The sequence below is a fragment of the Sorex araneus genome, chromosome 3 (genome assembly GCF_027595985.1).
Source record: "Sorex araneus isolate mSorAra2 chromosome 3, mSorAra2.pri, whole genome shotgun sequence".
In the NCBI taxonomy this organism is placed as follows: domain Eukaryota; kingdom Metazoa; phylum Chordata; class Mammalia; order Eulipotyphla; family Soricidae; genus Sorex; species Sorex araneus.
The window spans coordinates 174,119,172-174,137,486 of NC_073304.1; the positions used below are offsets into that span (position 1 = coordinate 174,119,172).

Here is an 18,315-nt window from a genome sequence, read left to right on the forward strand (position 1 = left end):
TAGTAAAGATGGTTTTTGAATCACTGTCACTGTCACTGTCATCCCGTTGCTCCAATTTTGCTGCATACATTTTTACAAACTTTTTGGACAAACAGCTTTGTGGGTATAGCCACAAAAAGTGAAAAAAAATCAAAACAAGGATAATGACACTTTTCAAATGACCTCTTGAGAGAAACTTTTAGTCTGTTTTTTGTAGCCTCCTAAAGTTATAGTTTTATCTCTTATGCTGGATGATAAATATGCCAACTTCATTCTTAGTCTGTATCTCAATTTCTTTATCAGTCTTCTGTTAACATTATTATATATGTGAGGCAAGTTATTTTGTAAAAATAATAAGTTACTAAAATAAAAGAGTCTATGAAGAGCAGTTTACATACCTCTGAGCCATCGATCTTTTGTCTCGCATTACTAGTCCTGAGATTTTATAGAACAAGAGTTGACCAAGACATCAAGGGAGGTCACTGGATAAAGGGAGAGGGAATCGTCCCTGGCAGAGCTGAAATTGGGTGAAACGGATTTGCTCCCGACTGAAGGGATAGAGTTCCCCTGTGGTTTTGATCTGGGGCAGATGCTTTCCCACAGACAGTGGAGAGGCTGCCCCAGATGATCAGGGGGCTGGGCTATGTGCTGGGGAGCCCGGGGAGCCCCGACACACGAGTCTTCTCAGAGCCCGCTTGACCTCCTTGTTGCGCAGAGTGTAGATGAAAGGGTTCAGCATGGGTGTGATGATTGTGTAAAACACGGCTGGGCCCCCGGCCCCCGGCCCACTGGTGCTAGGCTGCAGGTAGATGCAGATGGGTGGCAGGTAGTAGAGCAGCACCACGGTGAGGTGGGAGGAGCAGGTGGAGAAGGCTCGCCGGCGACCCTCTGCTGTGCGGATTCTCAGCACGGCCCCCACGATGAAGACGTAGGACGTGATAATGAGGATCAGGCAGCCTGTACCTACCACACCAATGTTGGCCAGCACCACCAGCTCATTCACGGTGGTGTCTACACAGGCCAGCTGCAGCACAGGAGGGATGTCACAGAAGAAGTAGGCGATGTGGTGAGGTCCACAGTAGGGCAGGCGGAAGGTCAGGGAGGTGTGGATGGCAGAGTGAACGGCGCCAGTGGCCCAAGTGGCCCCTGCCAGCCCCGTGCATATGCGCCTGTTCATGGCCACTGAATAATGCAGGGGTTGGCAGATGGCCAGGTAGCGGTCATAGGCCATGACTGTGTACAGGAAGCACTCGGTGCTGGCCAGGAAGTGGAAACAGTAAAGCTGGACTGCACAGCCATGGAAGGAGATGACCATCTCCTCCGGAGTGATGAGACCCGCCATGACCTTGGGCACTGTCACTGTGGACAGGCATGCATCCAGGAAGGAGAGGTGCCCCAGAAAGTGGTACATGGGGGAGGAGAGGCGAGGGTCAGAGCTTACGGTTAGGAGAATGAGGAGATTTCCAATCACTGTGATGCTGTAGGTGATGAGGAAGAGGAGGAAGAAGAGGCCAGGATGCTCTGAGGTGTACATCAGACTCTCCAGCAGGAAGTAGCTCACCACCGTCTGGTTGGGATCCTCTGTCTTTATGGCCATCCTCACACACCGAGGCTAGTTAGTGCCTTTGCACAAGACCAACACCGCTAGTTAGTAAACCTGAGCTATTGGAGCACGTCATTTTGATCTTGTCCCAGAAGTAGGAGAAAGACAAACAGGTTCCAGGTATTGGTGTGGTCCATTCTAGTTTTCCTTCCTGCTTCTTCAAATGGATCCTATCAGTCTGGAATCTATAAATCTTTGTGAGACACAGAAAGGACCAGACGGGTTTGTTGGAGGAATGCAAGGCCTAAGTAATGGCAAGATGAGTATGGATTATGAATCTTACTCTCTTGGAATATCTAGGTTTTTGTGCATGAATTCCCCAGCTGCAACACTTCTCTTTTCTTTGCTGTGCCATTCTGCAGATGGGGCCAGGCAGGTTTTATTGCTGTAACATGGGATTTATCTCTTACCTTAAGGGGAGCCTTGTCTGGAGCTTTGAGCTGTTACATCAGCCAGGAACCTGCCATCCCATTTCTTTTTCACCTTCAGGGAGTTCTTTAGAATTTCACCTCCTAGCAGACAACCCTCCAGTGCTTGAAGTCCTTGGGGGTTGATTGTGTAATTACCAGACAAATTGCTCAGTACTTCTTACTCTTCCTGTGAAGCCTTGTGTTTCATGCCTTTGGGAGATGGTTGCCTGCCCTTTATCTCCTTTATCATGGTGGCCTGAGGGAAGCTTTAATTTTGACTCTGCAATCCTTTACCTGTGAAGCCTGTTAGATATCATGGATTTTTGTGAAAGATTTTTTTTTCTCATGTGTGTGCTGTGTGTGTGTGTTGTGTAACTTCTGCTGCCTCTTTGCTTTTCACTTTCCATGGATATAATCTTTTCTTGACTCTGTATAAGCTAAATCTATATTTTCACATTGGTAGTCTATGTCCGAGAACTCCTGGCCTGTGGCAAATGATGCTAGAAGCTTTTTTGTAAGTCTTACTGAATCTATACATGAATTTAATTTCTCCTCTCTACTATTCTCATTGTTGAGGCAGAGAGTATATCTACATCAAATATGCAGATTCACTGTAAACCATTTTCCATCACTGTTACAGTCAGTCCCCAGAGAAATTCCTTTCACCCAGGAAGCTCTTTGCAACTTCTTTTCATCAGTTTACTGCTTTCTTTGAACCCATCATAGCATCCTGTTTTGACCATGAAACGAATTCCCCCTATACACTTCTTCTGCTTTCTATGATTAAATTTAAACATTATTTCCTCTACATGCTTTCTAGGGCTGGAGCAATAGCACAGCAGGTACGTTGTTTGCTTTACATGTGGCTGACCCGGGTTCGATTCCTCCGTCCTTCTCGGAGAGCCGGCAAGCTACCGAGAGTATCCTGTCCATATGACAGAGTCTGGCAAGCTATCCATGGCATATTTGTTATGCCAAAAACAGTAACAACAAGTCTCACAATGGAGATGTTACTGGTGCTCGCTTGAGCAAATCGATGAACAATGAGACGACAGTGCTACAGTGCTACGTGCTCTCTAGAAATTATTTGTCTTACACTGATTCATTTCCAAAGCTGTGGCATTTTAAATAGAAATTTGTCCCAAATAATTGACATGTGCTGCCTTAATGCCCTACACATTTATGTCTTATCTCCCTGAGAAGAACTCAGTAAAGATCTCTCATGAGTTCTCTAGTTCCTATAAACATTTTGGTGATAAAATAGAAATAGCACAGGTCCAAGTTTATTTGTTTTCCTATAAATTAGTTCAAATACCTAGTCAGCCGCTTATGACCATAAGACAGGAATCAGTTGCTAATTTTTCTTTTTTCCATTCATTGAATTTAAAATGAGAATTTATCACTTGTGGTAGCTATTGTTTTGCTTAAGGTAGACTAGAGCACATAGCTGATAATCTTTAATTTCTTTCATTTTAATGTTTGAAACTTTATTTAAACACCATGTTTTACACAATTGTTAATAGTATACATGTCTTAGATATTTAGTGTTCCAACACCAACCCCACCATTAGTGTGTCCTTTTCCTACCATTGCCCCCAATTTCCCACCCCTGCCAAGCCTGCTCCCTTAGCAGGCACAAAATCATCTATTTTTATTGCTTGTTACAACATATGTCTCACAAATATGTTACTAAAATAATGGAGGATTTGCTAAGCTGTTTGGTGCTAGTTGAGTCTTCTGTGTTATTGATTGTGCTCATTGAGCTTGGTGGGCTTCTGTGCAACTTTCCCAGCTAGTTTGCTGTGCTCCTACTGGGCTGTCAGAGCTGTGAAGTTAGGAGGTATCACGTGGCCATATATGTGGCCATAAAATCCAGAACCTCTGGAACTGGGACAAATCAGCATTTTATCAATGCCTCTTCAAGATTTGTTGTTGACGTGTGAAGCTGGGCCACTTATATGCTGGAGCATGTTGGGTGTGGGGGACATTGACAGGGCGGGAACTCATTGCTCTCACCCTGAGAAGGCTCCAGAGATATCAGACCAGAGCCCCTGCTTTCCTGGGATGATTCAGCTATGGAAAGATTAGCCAAAGTTTGTTTATATTCTATAGCTTTTTCAACTGTACAATAAATCTTGTGATGTTTCTGGTAAAAATTCATCTTGAACAAATATAATGATGGTGCAATCCCTATTTTGCAAAAATATCCATTCTAATGTTTAGTTCATCAGTACAATATAGTACCCCTTGCATTGATTGTGTAGATGTATTGCAGTATTCCTACTAATCAGGTTGAGGTTTGCTTCTTTACACTCTGTAAGACGGATATGATTTCTTCACACATGCACTCTGTCACTGAGACACATCACCCAGCCAGATATGATTTTTTAAATTAAAACATTAGCATTATTGCATGTTGAAAAATTTGAAACGTTTCTAAGATGGAATCTTATGGTTAAGCACACTTTGGGAAATACTTTGTCAGTTTCTCAGAAAAATAAATAGGAATTTACCTTGTGATCTAATGTTCTCTAAAATTCTAGAATATAGAAATGAAAACCTATGTTCATATAGTCATAAATGTTTATTGCATAATTATTCATAATAGCCAAATCTGTTGAACATTCATACTCTCTGTTCTGTGACCAGTGAGCAAGTAGATCCATAAATGCTGTGGCATTCTGTTGTGAAGATGGTTTATACAATGGATGGACCTGAAAAGCAGTAGGCTAACTCAACAGAACTGTGATCTGAGGGTGCTGGGGTGAGGGGAGGGGACTTTGGGATAGAAGTGGAGGGATCTGGCAATGCTGGTGGGCATGGCATAGAAACACTGTATGTATCAAACGATAGCATTGTACTATTGTAATAAAAAATTAATAAGAATATAAAGTAGATCCACCAAATTATATGACTCTAATGAGTCAGAAGTAAAAGTCACATAATATTGCTTTCACTTTTGATAAAATTTCCTGTAAAGACAAATCTATGAAGGAGAATGTGGAGAAATGGGTCCCTGGGTGTGCAATGAGAGTAGGGAATGACTCTAAGTGGTTCCGGGCCATCTTAAAATTAGAACGTGATGACAGTCACTCAATTTTTGGAAATGTACTAGTGATCGTTCTTGTTTACAGGAGCAGGCAGATTTTATGGTTTGCAGTGCATACTCTAATAAACTGTAAGAGATTTTAAAGGAAATGTAGTAATGCAAAGCATGATTTAAAAAATGTAAAAATATTGCTTGTTCAATGACTTCATGGTTTCAGAGACCTTATATTTTTAAAAGCTTTTAGGATCTTGGAATGATGAACTTTAAATAGAAACATTTAAAAGAGCAGAGACTGCATATACATTGTATTATATGTATATATGTTATATATGTGTATATATATGTATGTGTGTGTGCACACGTGTGCATGTGTGCATTCCCTTAATGCTAACATTAGGCATGGTGCCATTATTGAAATCAGGACTTCAGCCATAGAACTTGAATGTCAGCCCAGTTAGAGACCAGATGGAAATGTCACCAGTCTCCCCCAATCTCCACTTCCTATTTCAGAATCCAACACAGGACCACCATCATCTCAAAGCTGTGACCCTCATTCTTTCCTTGAGTCCCTGACCTTGATTATTTTGGTGAGTTCTACCCCTTTGTTTTCAGAACATCTTTCAGTGCAGATCTGATGCTTTCTCCTGAGAAGATTGCTTAGGCAGGACATCCCCGGAAGTGATGTAGTTTCCTTTTCTGCCATTATTAGAGGGTAGGTTTGATATCAGGGTGCCCTGTTATTAGTTATGACCAGTGCCTTTGGGAAAGATGCTTTGAGAAATGCATTATTATGTATCTCACACATTTATCATGATTTTATTTCTATTATTTATTTTTCTTTTGGCTTTGGGGCACACCAGCAATGCTCAGGGCTTGCTCCTGACTGTATTGAAGATAGTTTATACAATGGAAATACTCAGGGCTCACTGCTGTTGGGACTTGGGGGACCATCTGGGGTGTAGGGGAGTGAATCCGGTTTGGCCATGTGCAAGGCAAGCACCCTGTCCACCATATGATCTCTCTGGTCCCACGTTCATCATCTTTTAGAATAAATTGGGTGTTTTTACTTCAAGCTTTATTACTTTTTTGTGTACCTGAAGGTGTTTTTTTTTTTAATTCCCTCAATCCTTTATGTTATTAATTGAAATTCTCTGTAAGGAAAACTTTTTTCTCTGGTTATTAGTAGGTCTTCATGGATGTATATTTTATTTTACAAGTTATAATTGTTTTGTTGCTCAGATTGTACGAGCTTTGACCTCTTGGAGCACCTTCAGCTTGTCCTTGGACCTCACTGAGATGCTCCAGCTTTTTCACACATTTTCTTATTTTCTAACACAAAAAGGTGTTCCTGGAGTTTCTTATATTTTCCCCACCTCATTTTGAATTTTGATGTAAACAGACTTTTATTGTATCTGGAAATATTTCTGGTTTTACTTATTTTGCATTTATTACTATGGCATGTGTCATTCAGAGATAAATATCCAAGTTCTGCAATACATTTCATTTGGTTACAACACATTAATTTATGATCACAGATACTGTTTGAAAATACTTTGTGTTTTCATCCAAAAGAACAAAAACAACCTCTGTTGGAGAGGATGTGGGGAGAAAGGGACCCTCCTACACTGCTGGTGGGAATGCCGACTGGCTTAACCCTTCTGGAAAACAATATGGTCGCTCCTCAAAAAATTAGAAATCGAGCTCCCATTTGACCCAGCAATACAACTTCTGGAAATATACTCCAGAGAGGCAAAAAGATATAGCCAAAATGACATCTGCACATGTATGTTCATCGCAGCACTATTTATGATAGCCAAAATCTGGAAAAAAACCGAATGCCCAAGAACAGATGACTGGCTAAAGAAACTTTGGTACATCTACACAATAGAATACTATGCAGCTGTCAGAAAAGATGAAGTCATGAACTTTGCATATAAGTGGATCAACATGGAAAGTGTCATGCTAAGTGAAATGAGTCATAAAGAGAGAGACAGACATAGAAGAATTGCACTCACCTGCGGAATATAAAACAACAGAATGGAGGCCTAACACCCAAGAATAACAGAAATAAGTACCAGATTTGCTCCATGGCTTGGAGACCAGCCTCACATGCTGGGGGAAAGGGCAGCTCAGACAGAGAAGGGAATACCAAGCAAAAATGTGGTGGGAGGACCCGTTCGGGATGGGAGAGGCATGCACGGAGCAGACCATAGACCTAACACATTGGCCACCCAAGACCTCCATTACTAACCACAATGCCCAAAGGGAGAGAGGGAACAGAGGGGAATGCTCTGCCAATAAGCAAGGTGGGGAAGGGAATGGGGTGGGAGGGGGTGGGAGGGATGATGGTGTCAACAGTGGAGAATGGGTACTGGTGGAGGGATAGATACTCAAGCTGTATATGACTGGAACACAAGCATGAGAATATGTAAACCTGTATCTGTACCCCCCATGGTGATTCATTAATAAAAAATTAAAAACAAAAAAAGAAAATACTTTGTGTTTTAAATTTCAGTTATAAGTTCTATTTGTCCATAATATTTTTATTTGTTCTGTCTTTATCTGCTTTAACTATGACTGTTTTATTTTTTACTGTTAGATGTTTCAGGTGGGCTGGAGCGATAGCACAGCGGTAAGGCATTTGCCTTTCATGTGGCCGACTCATGTTCGATTCCTCTGCCCCTCTCGGAGAGCCTGGCAAGCTACCGAGAATATTGCGCCCACACGGCAGAGCCTGGCAAGCTACACATGGTGCATTGGATATGCCAAAAACAGTAACAAGTCTCACAATGAGAGACGTTACTGGTACCCGCTCGAACAAATCGATGAGCAATGGGATGACAGTGACAGTGACAGATGTATCAGGTATTTTTCAGTATATTGTAATGGTTATTTACTGTTCATAAATAACATTAAGAGATTCAAAAATTTTTCCTGCTTTTCAAAAACCTTGTCTTATATTCACTTTATCGTGATACATATTTGTTACATACATACCTTACCCTTCATTACACATTGTCAATTTTATGTGTACATTATGTAATTTAAAAATTAGCATTTGCCTTTAGCTTATTGTGGTACTCATCATTGGCTGGTGTGTCCATTTCTAGATTTTTTTTTAGTCAAACTGAGGACAGATGTAGGAAAAATTCTTTTAGTTCTTATACACTGAACTTTGTTTTCTTATAAGTTCGATCTCTGAGGGATACTTAATATTGAAAAAGAGATAGTTAATTAGACCTCTCTGGAGCATTTTCTCAGGTTTATACCTAGGTATTTACATAGTTTATGTCACAAGCAAAATTCTGTTTATTTCTTCCCTCTCACTAGATTTTGCGGGAACATCAAGCTATAGATTATTTTATAATTGCCGGGAGTTAGATTTCCAAATCTTAGGTCTCATAATCCTTTTCTCCATTCTGTGTACTACAACAATATTTGTATATTAAATATCTCAGTCATTTTTTTTGTTTGTTTTTTTACCCCACCCACCCATGAAGCTCAGGGTTTATTCCTGGCTCTGCACTTTCTCCTGGTGGTGCTTTCTTCCGGGTACCATGTGAGATGACCGGGATGGAACACTTGAAGGCTGCATGACAGACAATCACCCCACCCACTCTGCTGTCTCTCTGGCCCCCAATCACTTTTATGTCAGATACTTTTTATCTTTCTACCTCCTGTGGTAAATATACTCATTCATAATTTTGTAAATTCATTTTAAGTAGACTACAATATTGTAGTTTTGGAGTTATGATGAATATATTTTTAGTCGGTTGGTTTATTTATGCATATTTTGATGTTTAGCCTTGTGTCTTTGCTGTGAGAGCAGACAGCTGTAGAATTCAATGACCACTCATATTTTATCTTAGGAAGTTTTTGATCTGTAGAAATTAGTCATGTTTCATTATCCCAGTGTCTTGAGCAAGTGAAATCATATTTGCAGAGTGTACAGGCCCTTCATGGGCTCTTTACTTCCAGGAAGTCCACGTTCATTTGAAACATCAGCAGAAGCCACACTGTCCTAAGGACCATCACCCAGGAGTGAAGGCCCCTGCTTAGGTCTGACAACACTCCCACAAATAGACTGAAAGGGGTGTTGGGTCGTCGTGCCCATGCCGCTGCTCCATGTTCATACCAACAGTCATGGGCACATGTGAGTGTGCTGGCACGTGTTCTCATGTCATCTCTGGGATCTGTTCCACCTCGCCCATGGAAGTATCAAGCAAGTCTCCTCTTAGTTCCAGGTAGCTTCTCCTTGGCATACCTCCCTCAGAATTAGTAAAGCAGGTCCTAGGTAAGCTCAGGAGATTGGAGGTACTCAAGTCTCACATTGTGGTACAATGTGAGTACCATATTGTATCGGCCCTCTCCCCTTCAAGTTCTACTGACATTTTTTTTGTCAGAATAAAAGGCAGTATGAACAAGGGGAGTATGAATAAACTTCTGAATCCCTTGGCCTCACAGGAATAATATTATTTCTCTCACCTGATTAATGGTGAGGGGTAAATCATGATTCACTTGAAGGTAATTTGTAATCTGTCAGAAAAGATACTGCATCAACTCTGGGATTAGAAGCAACAATATTCATGTTGGATATGTGTGTGTGTGTGTGTGTGTGTGTCTGTTGTTTGTTTTTTGGGCCACACCTGGTGATGCCCAAGGGTTATTCCTGGGTCTACACTCAGAATCACTCCTGGCTGTGCAGAGGGGACCATCTGGGGATCGAATCAGGGTCAATCATGTGCAAGGCAAAATGCTTTACTCTCATTCCGGCGCCATGTTGGATATTTTTGCTTGGCTCTTTTTTTTGGATATTCCCCTTGCTGATTTACTTTGTTTGGTTTTCCTATGGCATCTGGGGAGAAATAGACAAAATCATGAGCAAAAGCCAGGTGCAAAGTGGAACTTTCATGCTTTGCCCTCTCTGGACCTAGGAGTCATCTTCTTTCTGGATGAATCCTTTCCCTTTTTTGGTTTTTGACCTCCCCAGTCATCTGATATCCTTCTCGGGCCCCTAAATCCCATGTGTGATTCACATCTGCCACTTGGGGGAGTCACTGAGATTGTGTGTCCCTGCGCCCACCCAGTCTCAATAGTGCTGCCTTCATTTCTTTATTCCGGAGCGTGTAGATGATGGGGTTGAGCAAGGGAGTGATGACAGTGTAGAAGACAGCCACCACCCCATCCAGGGGTTCCTGGGACCCCGGGCGCAGGTAGATGAAGGTGCAGGGCACATAGTAAACAATGACGACAGTTAGATGGGCCGCACAGGTGGAGAAGGCGTTGCGGCGCCCATCGGCAGAACGGATGCGCAGGATGGCGGCCACGATGTAGCCGTAGGAAGTGAGAATTAGCCCGAAGCAGGTGAGCGCTAGGAAGCCGATGTCCACAAAGGTGACCAGCTCATTGATGCTGGTGTCAGCGCAGACCAGCCGCAGCATGGCCGGAATATCACAGAAGAAATAGTCGACCCGATTGGGCCCACAAAAAGGCAGTCGGAATATGAAGCTCGTTTGGAAAAGCGAATGGATGGTGCCTCCCATCCAGGTGCCAAAGGCCAGGTAGTTACAGACGCTCCGCGTCATAATGGTGGCATAGTGCAGAGGCTTACAAATGGCCAGGAAACGGTCATAAGCCATGAGCGTGTATAGGAAACACTCCGTGCAGCCCAGGAAGTGAAAGGAGAAAAGTTGGATCACACAGCCCCCAAAGGAGATGACCCTGCTGTCCAGGAGAAACCCAGCCAGCATCTTGGGGACAATTGCACAGGAAATGGTCATGTCCAGAAAGGAGAGGTGACAGAGGAACCAATACATGGGACGATGGAGTCGGACGTCCACCAGGACAGTGAGGATGATGATGCCATTGCCGGAGACGGTGAGGAGGAAGATGACAAGGAAGATGAGGAAGAGTGGCACGCCCAGCTCCGGTGGGTGGTGCAGGCCCACCAGGTAGAAGTAAGACACCGAGGTTAGGTTTCCACTTTGCATTTCCCGCTGTTCACATCTGCCAAGAGGAAGGGGATACTCAGTGCTCCTCGGGGTCTCCAGACATCGTTAGTAGGTTCTGTGTGATTCCCAAGTACAGATGGGAAAGGGTCCCAGAAGGAGATCTCAGAAAGAGAGAGGAGAGATCAGAGATTTTGCTTCCGTCCAGCCCTTCTTTCTCCCTCACTCCTCCTTATGTTCTGATTTTGAGATTCTGCTTGGCTCCAGGGAGCAATTGTTCTGTTCAGGCTGAGATTTATGTAGCAAGTTATATGTGGACATTTCAGGAGCAGGGAGGAAGAATGGCACAGAGAGCTTTCTATGTCAGGAAAAAGAGATTCATTTCCTTCAGGCCTGATGAATCTGTAGACACACGAACTCTAGTTTCCCTTCACTTTGATCTCTGACCGTTTTACAGAGAGGTAGGTTACAGATTATCTTCCTAAAAGAAGACCAGAGATCAAGTTATAGTTCCTAATATAAGTGTGCTCCATAATTATTTAGCTGGGTTTTTAAAAGCTAGTACTACCTGGCTGACCCAAGTTCGATTCCTTCGTCCCTCTCAGAGAGGCGGGAAGCTACCGAGAGTGTCCCGCCACACGGCAGAGCCTGGCAAGCTACCCGTGGCATATTTGATATGCCAAAAACAGAAACAACAAGTCTCACAATGGAGAGAGATTTACTGGTCCCCACTCAAGTAAATTGATGAACAATGAGACGACAGTGCTACAGTGCGACAGTACTACCTGGGCTCTACAATGAATATGAAATATTCAGAATTTTCAAACATCTTTAAATATGTTAAATAACTTGAAATATCTATTAAAAATTAATTCTAATTAAAAATGTCCATGGCATGTAAAATCCTTTAGCAAGTCAAAATATCAGCCCCAGAGAAAGTCCTTTTCTCTGCTTTGGGTTAAGTGCATTCGTCTGCTTCTCCATCCATCTCCCCACCCGTATACCTACCCTCCCACCCACCTGTTCAACGCCCATCCTCCATCTAGATATTTTGTGTCTGAAGAGTATGAACTCTGCCTCAGACCGGATGCTAAAACCCTACCAGTATACTCATGTGCCACCTTGGAAAAACCGCTTTTCTCTGTCTTTTTCTCTAAGTAGGGACATGCATCATTCATCCCTACTTAATGAGATTGTTGTAAGGATGAAATAAATTCAGACGGGTCACAGTAACACATGGCAATGTTAGCTATTGTTTCCCATCCACTGTATGTGCGGCTGTTACTAGACTGAATCACTGTTTCTGCACCTTGGTTGTGCTTCTGATCTGTTAGTGAAGCCTTTCCATCTGACACGGTGTCACAGAGAGTCCTCGCAGCACTGTCAGTGACCAGTGTCGGCCACAGAGAAAAGAGAAGATCTGGATTAGACTAGGGGAGTGTCAAAGCTCTTCCAGACCTCTCAGGGGCTGGCATGGTGAAGCCCACCCAGGCATCACCCCCCTCCCCCAGCCATGTTTCATGAACAGCCTGAAGGATGAAGTGGCATCAGACGTTCCAAATGGTGAGTCACTTTCTCAAGGACTCGGGACCACTTGGAACCACTCAGAAGGCAGGGGGTGAGGATGGAATGGAACTGCAGCCAGGCTTTAGGCGGCCCGAGGCTCTGAGAGCCACCTGTGTCATCTGCTCCTTCCACTCCGCACATCACATGGCCAGGACCTTTCCCCTCTCCACTTCCTCTCTGTTACCATGGAAATAGGTTTTCTATGGACATAGCAATTTCCTGAGTTCTGAACCCCCAAGTCACAGTGCAGGCCAGATAGAAACTAAGTAGTCTGGGGGCTGGAGAGATGATAGTACAGCGGGGCAAGGCCCTTGCCTGGGTTCAATCTCTGCCATCCCATTTGGTCTACGGAGTGCTAATAAGAGGGACCTCTGAGCACTGCCAAGTGAGATCCAGAAATTAAAAAACAAAACAAAACAATGAAAACTAGTCTCTGTAGTTATAGATTATACCGAGAGAGTTTCAGAGGATATTCTTTCCCCCTGCCCCGCCTGAGTTTTATTATTTTTTCAATTTTATTTTAGGCACTGTGGTATAGTAGTGCCCTTGGTACTTCCTTGGTTACTGACCTTTGTTGTGCATCATTGCCTAAAGAAAATGCTGAACTTACTGGCATAACCTTTGGGAACACCCGTGACCTAATGTGAGACCAAGACTCTCATTACCAGCTGCAGCATCCTGCACTGCTCTCTCTAATCTCAGTTTTTTCATTTGTAGAAATAAAAATAAGAGGGTGAAGGAAGAGTTGGTAAAGATGCCCACTACCACCAAAACTATGTTACTTCTGCATTGATACCAGTCTCATATTTTAATTTTGTATGTCCCAGATAATCAAATTTTCTTTTTTCTCATTCTCTTCTGAACTATATAATATCATATATACACATATAATGTATATATATATATTTATTCTATCAAATTTCATTCATTTTTCTTAATCTCTCTGCCCATAATAAAATTTGTCTTCCCTTAGAAAGGTATAACATTGCAAGTTTTCCCATTAAGAACTACTTCAATGAGTGAGATGGGGGTGGGCAAGGGAAGTGTTTGTCAGAGGCAGAATGGGTGGAGGGAAGCCAGAGGGAAGCTGGGGACATTGGTGGTGGGAAATGTGCATGGCAAAGGGATGGGTGATGGAACACTGTGTGACTGAAACATGATCATGAACAACTTTGTAACTGTGTATCTCATGGGCTTCAATAATAATTAAAAAATGTAACTGCGAGAGAAGAAGCTGGGCGTTCCGGTAAGCCACGCGGCCAGAGAATGCTCCGGACCTGAGCCCGGGCCAGCGACACCGGGGATCCAGATGGAGGAGGTACAGCCGGTACACCTTCTCCAGACGGAGCCCCGGCGACACTGAGCAGCAACTAACACGGCTCCGGGATGCAGGACTGGGACAGCTCCGAACCGCGTGGCCGCGATAGTGACCGCACGACCTTTTCTGAAAAATGAAAACATACAATCTTTTGATGCCATCCAACATGTCTGCCTGTTGGAAGAAAACCTCCAAATAATGGTAGTGAGATCCCTGTTGAAAATTGATTGTGATCAAAGAAGGAAAGAGTAAAGTGAAAAATGTCTGCCACACAGGCAGAGGGGAAATGGGAGGGGGGTGTGTGGGGGTTTGGTGGTGGATCAAATATGAAAACTTTGTAACTGTATCTCAGTGATTCAATAAAAAATAAAATAAAAAAACAGTAAAAAAAGTAACTGCTTCAGTTATTTAATGTACATGCTTTCATTAATACCACACAGGTCAGATTCACTGAGATCAAGGGAAGAAGCAGTTTTTACCAGTAGTCGTGGGGCGAAGGACATCAATAGCCCTGGGCCAGCTTTAGTGGCCATTTCAAACTCTGACTAGATGAACTTGCCTGAAGGCCAACGCTGAGCCCCATGAAGGTCAGGAAATGGGGTGGCCATGTGGCCTGTCTTCCCTTCCCTACTTCTGATTTGTCAAGTGTCATGCCATTGAGAGGACTCAGCTGTTTCCTCTGTTCCTGGGACTCTAACATTCAGGAGACTCCCTGTGGCTACTCTCTGCACCTCCCTTCTGGAATCTTCTCTGCTGGTGGCCATTACCTGGAGAGGAATCTGCTGAGCTGACTTCTGCTTGTTTCTCAGTTGCTCAAGTTTCTCGTGGAGGTCCCTCTATGAAGGCTCAGTGACATGCCCTGCTGGCTTGGTGGCTGTGCTTTCTCTGTACACATCCCTGGGCGTATCCCTCTGCTATTTAGGCCTTAGGAAACTGTCGGTGGGGCTGTCCCTAGACTGGGACCTCTGGAGCATTGTTTCCTGGCAATCGGCAGATCCTCCTGAGAGCTTCCCTAGGGTGGAGATGGGGGCTGACATCAGTCACTTCTGCCTCCCACTGGGGGCAATTAGCTCACTCGGAAATAAGTTGAAGTGGGCTTTGGAGCTACTGCAGGAAGGTGACATCACTGCTCTTTGGCCCCACAGCACCAGGAACTATAGAGAGTTTACCCTTGATGGGGGATTGGAAGGCTCACTCCTTCCATTCCTCACTAACATGTAAAAGATAATGGCTCTTTATTTACTCACCCCATGAAGGTACTGGGATAGAACTGGAAATAATGATAATGCTAAAGGTGGACTATGAAGTATTAACTATTTTAACTGTCTTTTGCATTGAGCACAGATTGAAGGAGGAAATTTCTGGGATGGTCTTTAGAACTCACAAGGGACAAAGCCCCACCGGGCAGGGCTGTCCAATGGGCATGTCGAGAAGGCTAAGCAGGCAGAGGAGGTAGGGAGGCTCGTCAGGAATGATCTTGAGCGTGCCCTCACTTGACCTTTGGTGAAATTTGAGTTCTGGAGAGGAAAAGGACTTTCCCAAAGGTGAACTCTCCCCTGCTTTTGTTGGAGGACCCTGTCTCACGTGGTCTATGCAGAAAATGACATGGACACTCAGAGCTCTGAGAACAGAGGAAGTTCAGAAAGTACGGATCGGCAAATGTTCATTAAAATATTTGCCGTTTGAAAGTGTCCTGATTCCCTTTGCAGGATTGCTGGTGGCCTGTGTAGTGTGTGATCCTGCATCGCCATATGGACTGAAGGAAGCAGAAAGGTTGGCTCCAGCACTTCAGTGTCTGTGTCTAAGAGCATTCCCTGCCTCAAGGACATAGATTCCCAGTACTCATGGGACTGGGTTTCTGTCAGACTTAGGGGCTTCTGGAAAAGGAAGCCAGAAGGAAGTTCAGACCCCTGATGCCTGATTCCCCCCAGAAAGTTTCCCTGACTGTGACATCCCTGATGGGGAGTAAGATTTTCTACAGTCACACAATGCCAAGGCATACTCAGTTCCACTCTGGGAATGTGAAATCCCATAGGAAATGAAACTTGGAAGTTCTAGTAGGAGTCCTTCATCTTGTGAAATAGCAAAGATCTTACTTCAATATTAGTGAGACTGGTTGGTTATTTTGTTTTATTTTATTTTTTATTTATTTACATTTTGATTTTTGGGTCATGCCCAGAGATGCTCAGCAGTTACTCCTAGCTCAGCACTCAGGAATCACTCCTGGTGGTGCTTGGGGGACCATATGGGATGCCAGGGATTGAACCCAGGTCAGCAGCATGTAAGGCAATCGCCCTACCCTCTGTAATAGCATTCTGGCCCCAGGTTGTTTTGTTTTATACTGTAGATCTGTCTTTGCTTTTCATTTGTTTTTTTTTTAATGTGAGCATAGTTTGAAACATTTTCTGGGATAAAGATTTCTTTTACTTCCTTCCCCCAACTCTTTGGATTTTGGGCCACACCTGCCAGTGCTCTGGGGCTCCCCGGGCTCTTGGACAACTGCCAGCACTGTGCCTGCAAGTTGCTCCTCATGGGTGCTCAGGTGTAGGATGACATTACTTTGCCCTTTCCCTCCTTGCCACAAGTAGCTTGTCCCGGTTTTACCCAGAGTTTAGGCTTACCCCAGTCTCACCCATCAAGGTGTTCCCAAATCTCTCCCATCCCTTTGTTTAGCTATAATCACTTCTCCATGTTCTCTTACCCAAAACAGTTAATCCGCGGCTTTCCCTTAATCTGACTGCTAATTTGCAAGGTCAGACCTTCCTAGGATACTGAATTTATATTATATAAGTTAATATTGCCTTTCTCCTCTTCTTGTGCCTTTTGAATAATTTACTTTAAAGCTATGTTTTGTATAGACACAAGAAGACAATATTATGTTTTTATAACTTGGGAATTAATTGGCCTCGAATATTATTCCCTCCCGGGCCTCTGCTTTCTCCACTTAAGCCTCAGTTGCCCTCAGTTCCTAGCACCCCAAAGTAGGGTCCCCGACGTGGGACGGGAAGGATCCAGGGCAAGCGGTGAGTTATGTGCTACCCTGGCATCGAGATGGGCCTGGCCAAAGTGCCTAATTCTTAACTATAAGTTAAGAGCTTGATCATAGACAAATGCTGTCATGATCCAATAGTAATTATGAGATTGGGACCCTGCCAGGGATAGGAAAGACTGATCTGGCCTGAGCACTGTAGTCTGAGATTGAGATGGCCCCAGGGGAGCAATTCTATAAGCTTTAATGCATCTCTTTTTGTGTCCATACAAAATAATATTATGAATTCTTGTATGTTTGCTGGCTGAGGAGAAGAGAAACACACTCATGGGACTCCACCCTTGGGTGGATCCTCCTGCTGAAAGAGAATTAAGTCCTAGGAGAAGCATCCCCTAAGGGAAAAGGACCTTACCCTATTGATGGTGACCACACCTATGTGTACGCCCCAACCCCCCCATGCTGTGGAGATTTAACTAGGCTGTAAGAGTGGGTTGGGGGGCCAGATCCACGGGGGCAGATCCACGGGGAGAAATCCAGGAGAGCGGGAGAGAAGCGGAGGGAGAGAATGAAATAAACGGATGGAGCAACCAGTTTGGCCTTCTTCCTTCTTCCTTCCATCGCCTGCCCTCGACTGACAGCACACACAGCGGTTCTGGGGCACTGGACGCGGGCGGTGAGACAGAGCCGCCTGGAGAGCCCGCAAGTGCACTCGCCCCTCGGCGAGCTTTAGTTTTTTACACTCAGGGGACCATATTCAGTGCGAGGAATCAAATCTGCCCCCCACCACCTGTAAAGCATGTGTTCAGCCCCCATTGAATGCTCTGTTAAGCTCTGGAAGATCAGTAGCAACTGGAAGGGAGAGTGTGAGACTCAAATCATGATGATTCAAATGAAGAACACTGTAGGTGGGCTCCTTGGAGAAAAACTGTAAGGTCATAGGAGAAGGGTCTGCATCCCTAATTGTATTGGTGGCTGTTTTGTTTTGTTTATTTTGGAGTTACACCTAGAGATGCTCAGAGCTTATACCTGGCTTGGCACTCAGGAGTCACTCCTGGCAAATTTGGGGACCATATGGGATGCCAAGATCAAACCCCGGTAGGCCAGGTGCAAGGTAAGTGCCTTCCTCGCTATCCTATGGCTCTAATTGTACTGAAGAGATAGTTGTTGTTTCTGCCAATATTCATGCACAGGGAACTTGCGCCAGAACTCTTTTTTCTCAGGATGTTCAAATTTTATATCCCCCACCCACCACCCACCCTAACTTGCCCAGGGGTATATGTTGTAGGGGAGAAGAAAAAGAAAGTGGTGAGAGAAGGGAAGGGAGGAGAGAAGAGGGGAGGAGTGGAGGGAAAAATATCCTAACACACACAACAGTTTTCAAAGCAGGCAGCAGAGAATGCATCCAAGGCTCATTAACATCAGCTTTGACTTACGGCCTCTTGCAGAGAGTACT

At 44.1% G+C, this 18,315-nt stretch overlaps 2 protein-coding genes across 2 annotated transcripts; both read right to left on the reverse strand.

The window, feature by feature from the left end:
* Nucleotides 1-607: 607 nt before the first annotated feature.
* On the reverse strand, nucleotides 608-1,576 carry LOC101554381 (olfactory receptor 10S1-like). Its single transcript, XM_004605104.2, has one exon. The coding sequence runs from the start codon at nucleotides 1,574-1,576 to the stop codon at nucleotides 608-610; it is 969 nt and encodes a 322-aa protein (XP_004605161.2).
* Nucleotides 1,577-10,095: 8,519 nt separating this feature from the next.
* LOC101554649 (olfactory receptor 10G6) lies at nucleotides 10,096-11,031 on the reverse strand. Its single transcript, XM_012931865.2, has one exon. It carries the CDS (start codon nucleotides 11,029-11,031, stop codon nucleotides 10,096-10,098), a length of 936 nt encoding a protein of 311 aa, XP_012787319.1.
* Nucleotides 11,032-18,315: the final 7,284 nt, after the last annotated feature.

What these genes read in the sequence shown, in the direction of transcription:
- LOC101554381 (XM_004605104.2), bottom strand. Translation starts at nt 1,576, where the DNA reads ATGGCCATAAAGACAGAGGATCCCAACCAGACGGTGGTGAGCTACTTC.
- LOC101554649 (XM_012931865.2), bottom strand. Translation starts at nt 11,031, where the DNA reads ATGCAAAGTGGAAACCTAACCTCGGTGTCTTACTTCTACCTGGTGGGC.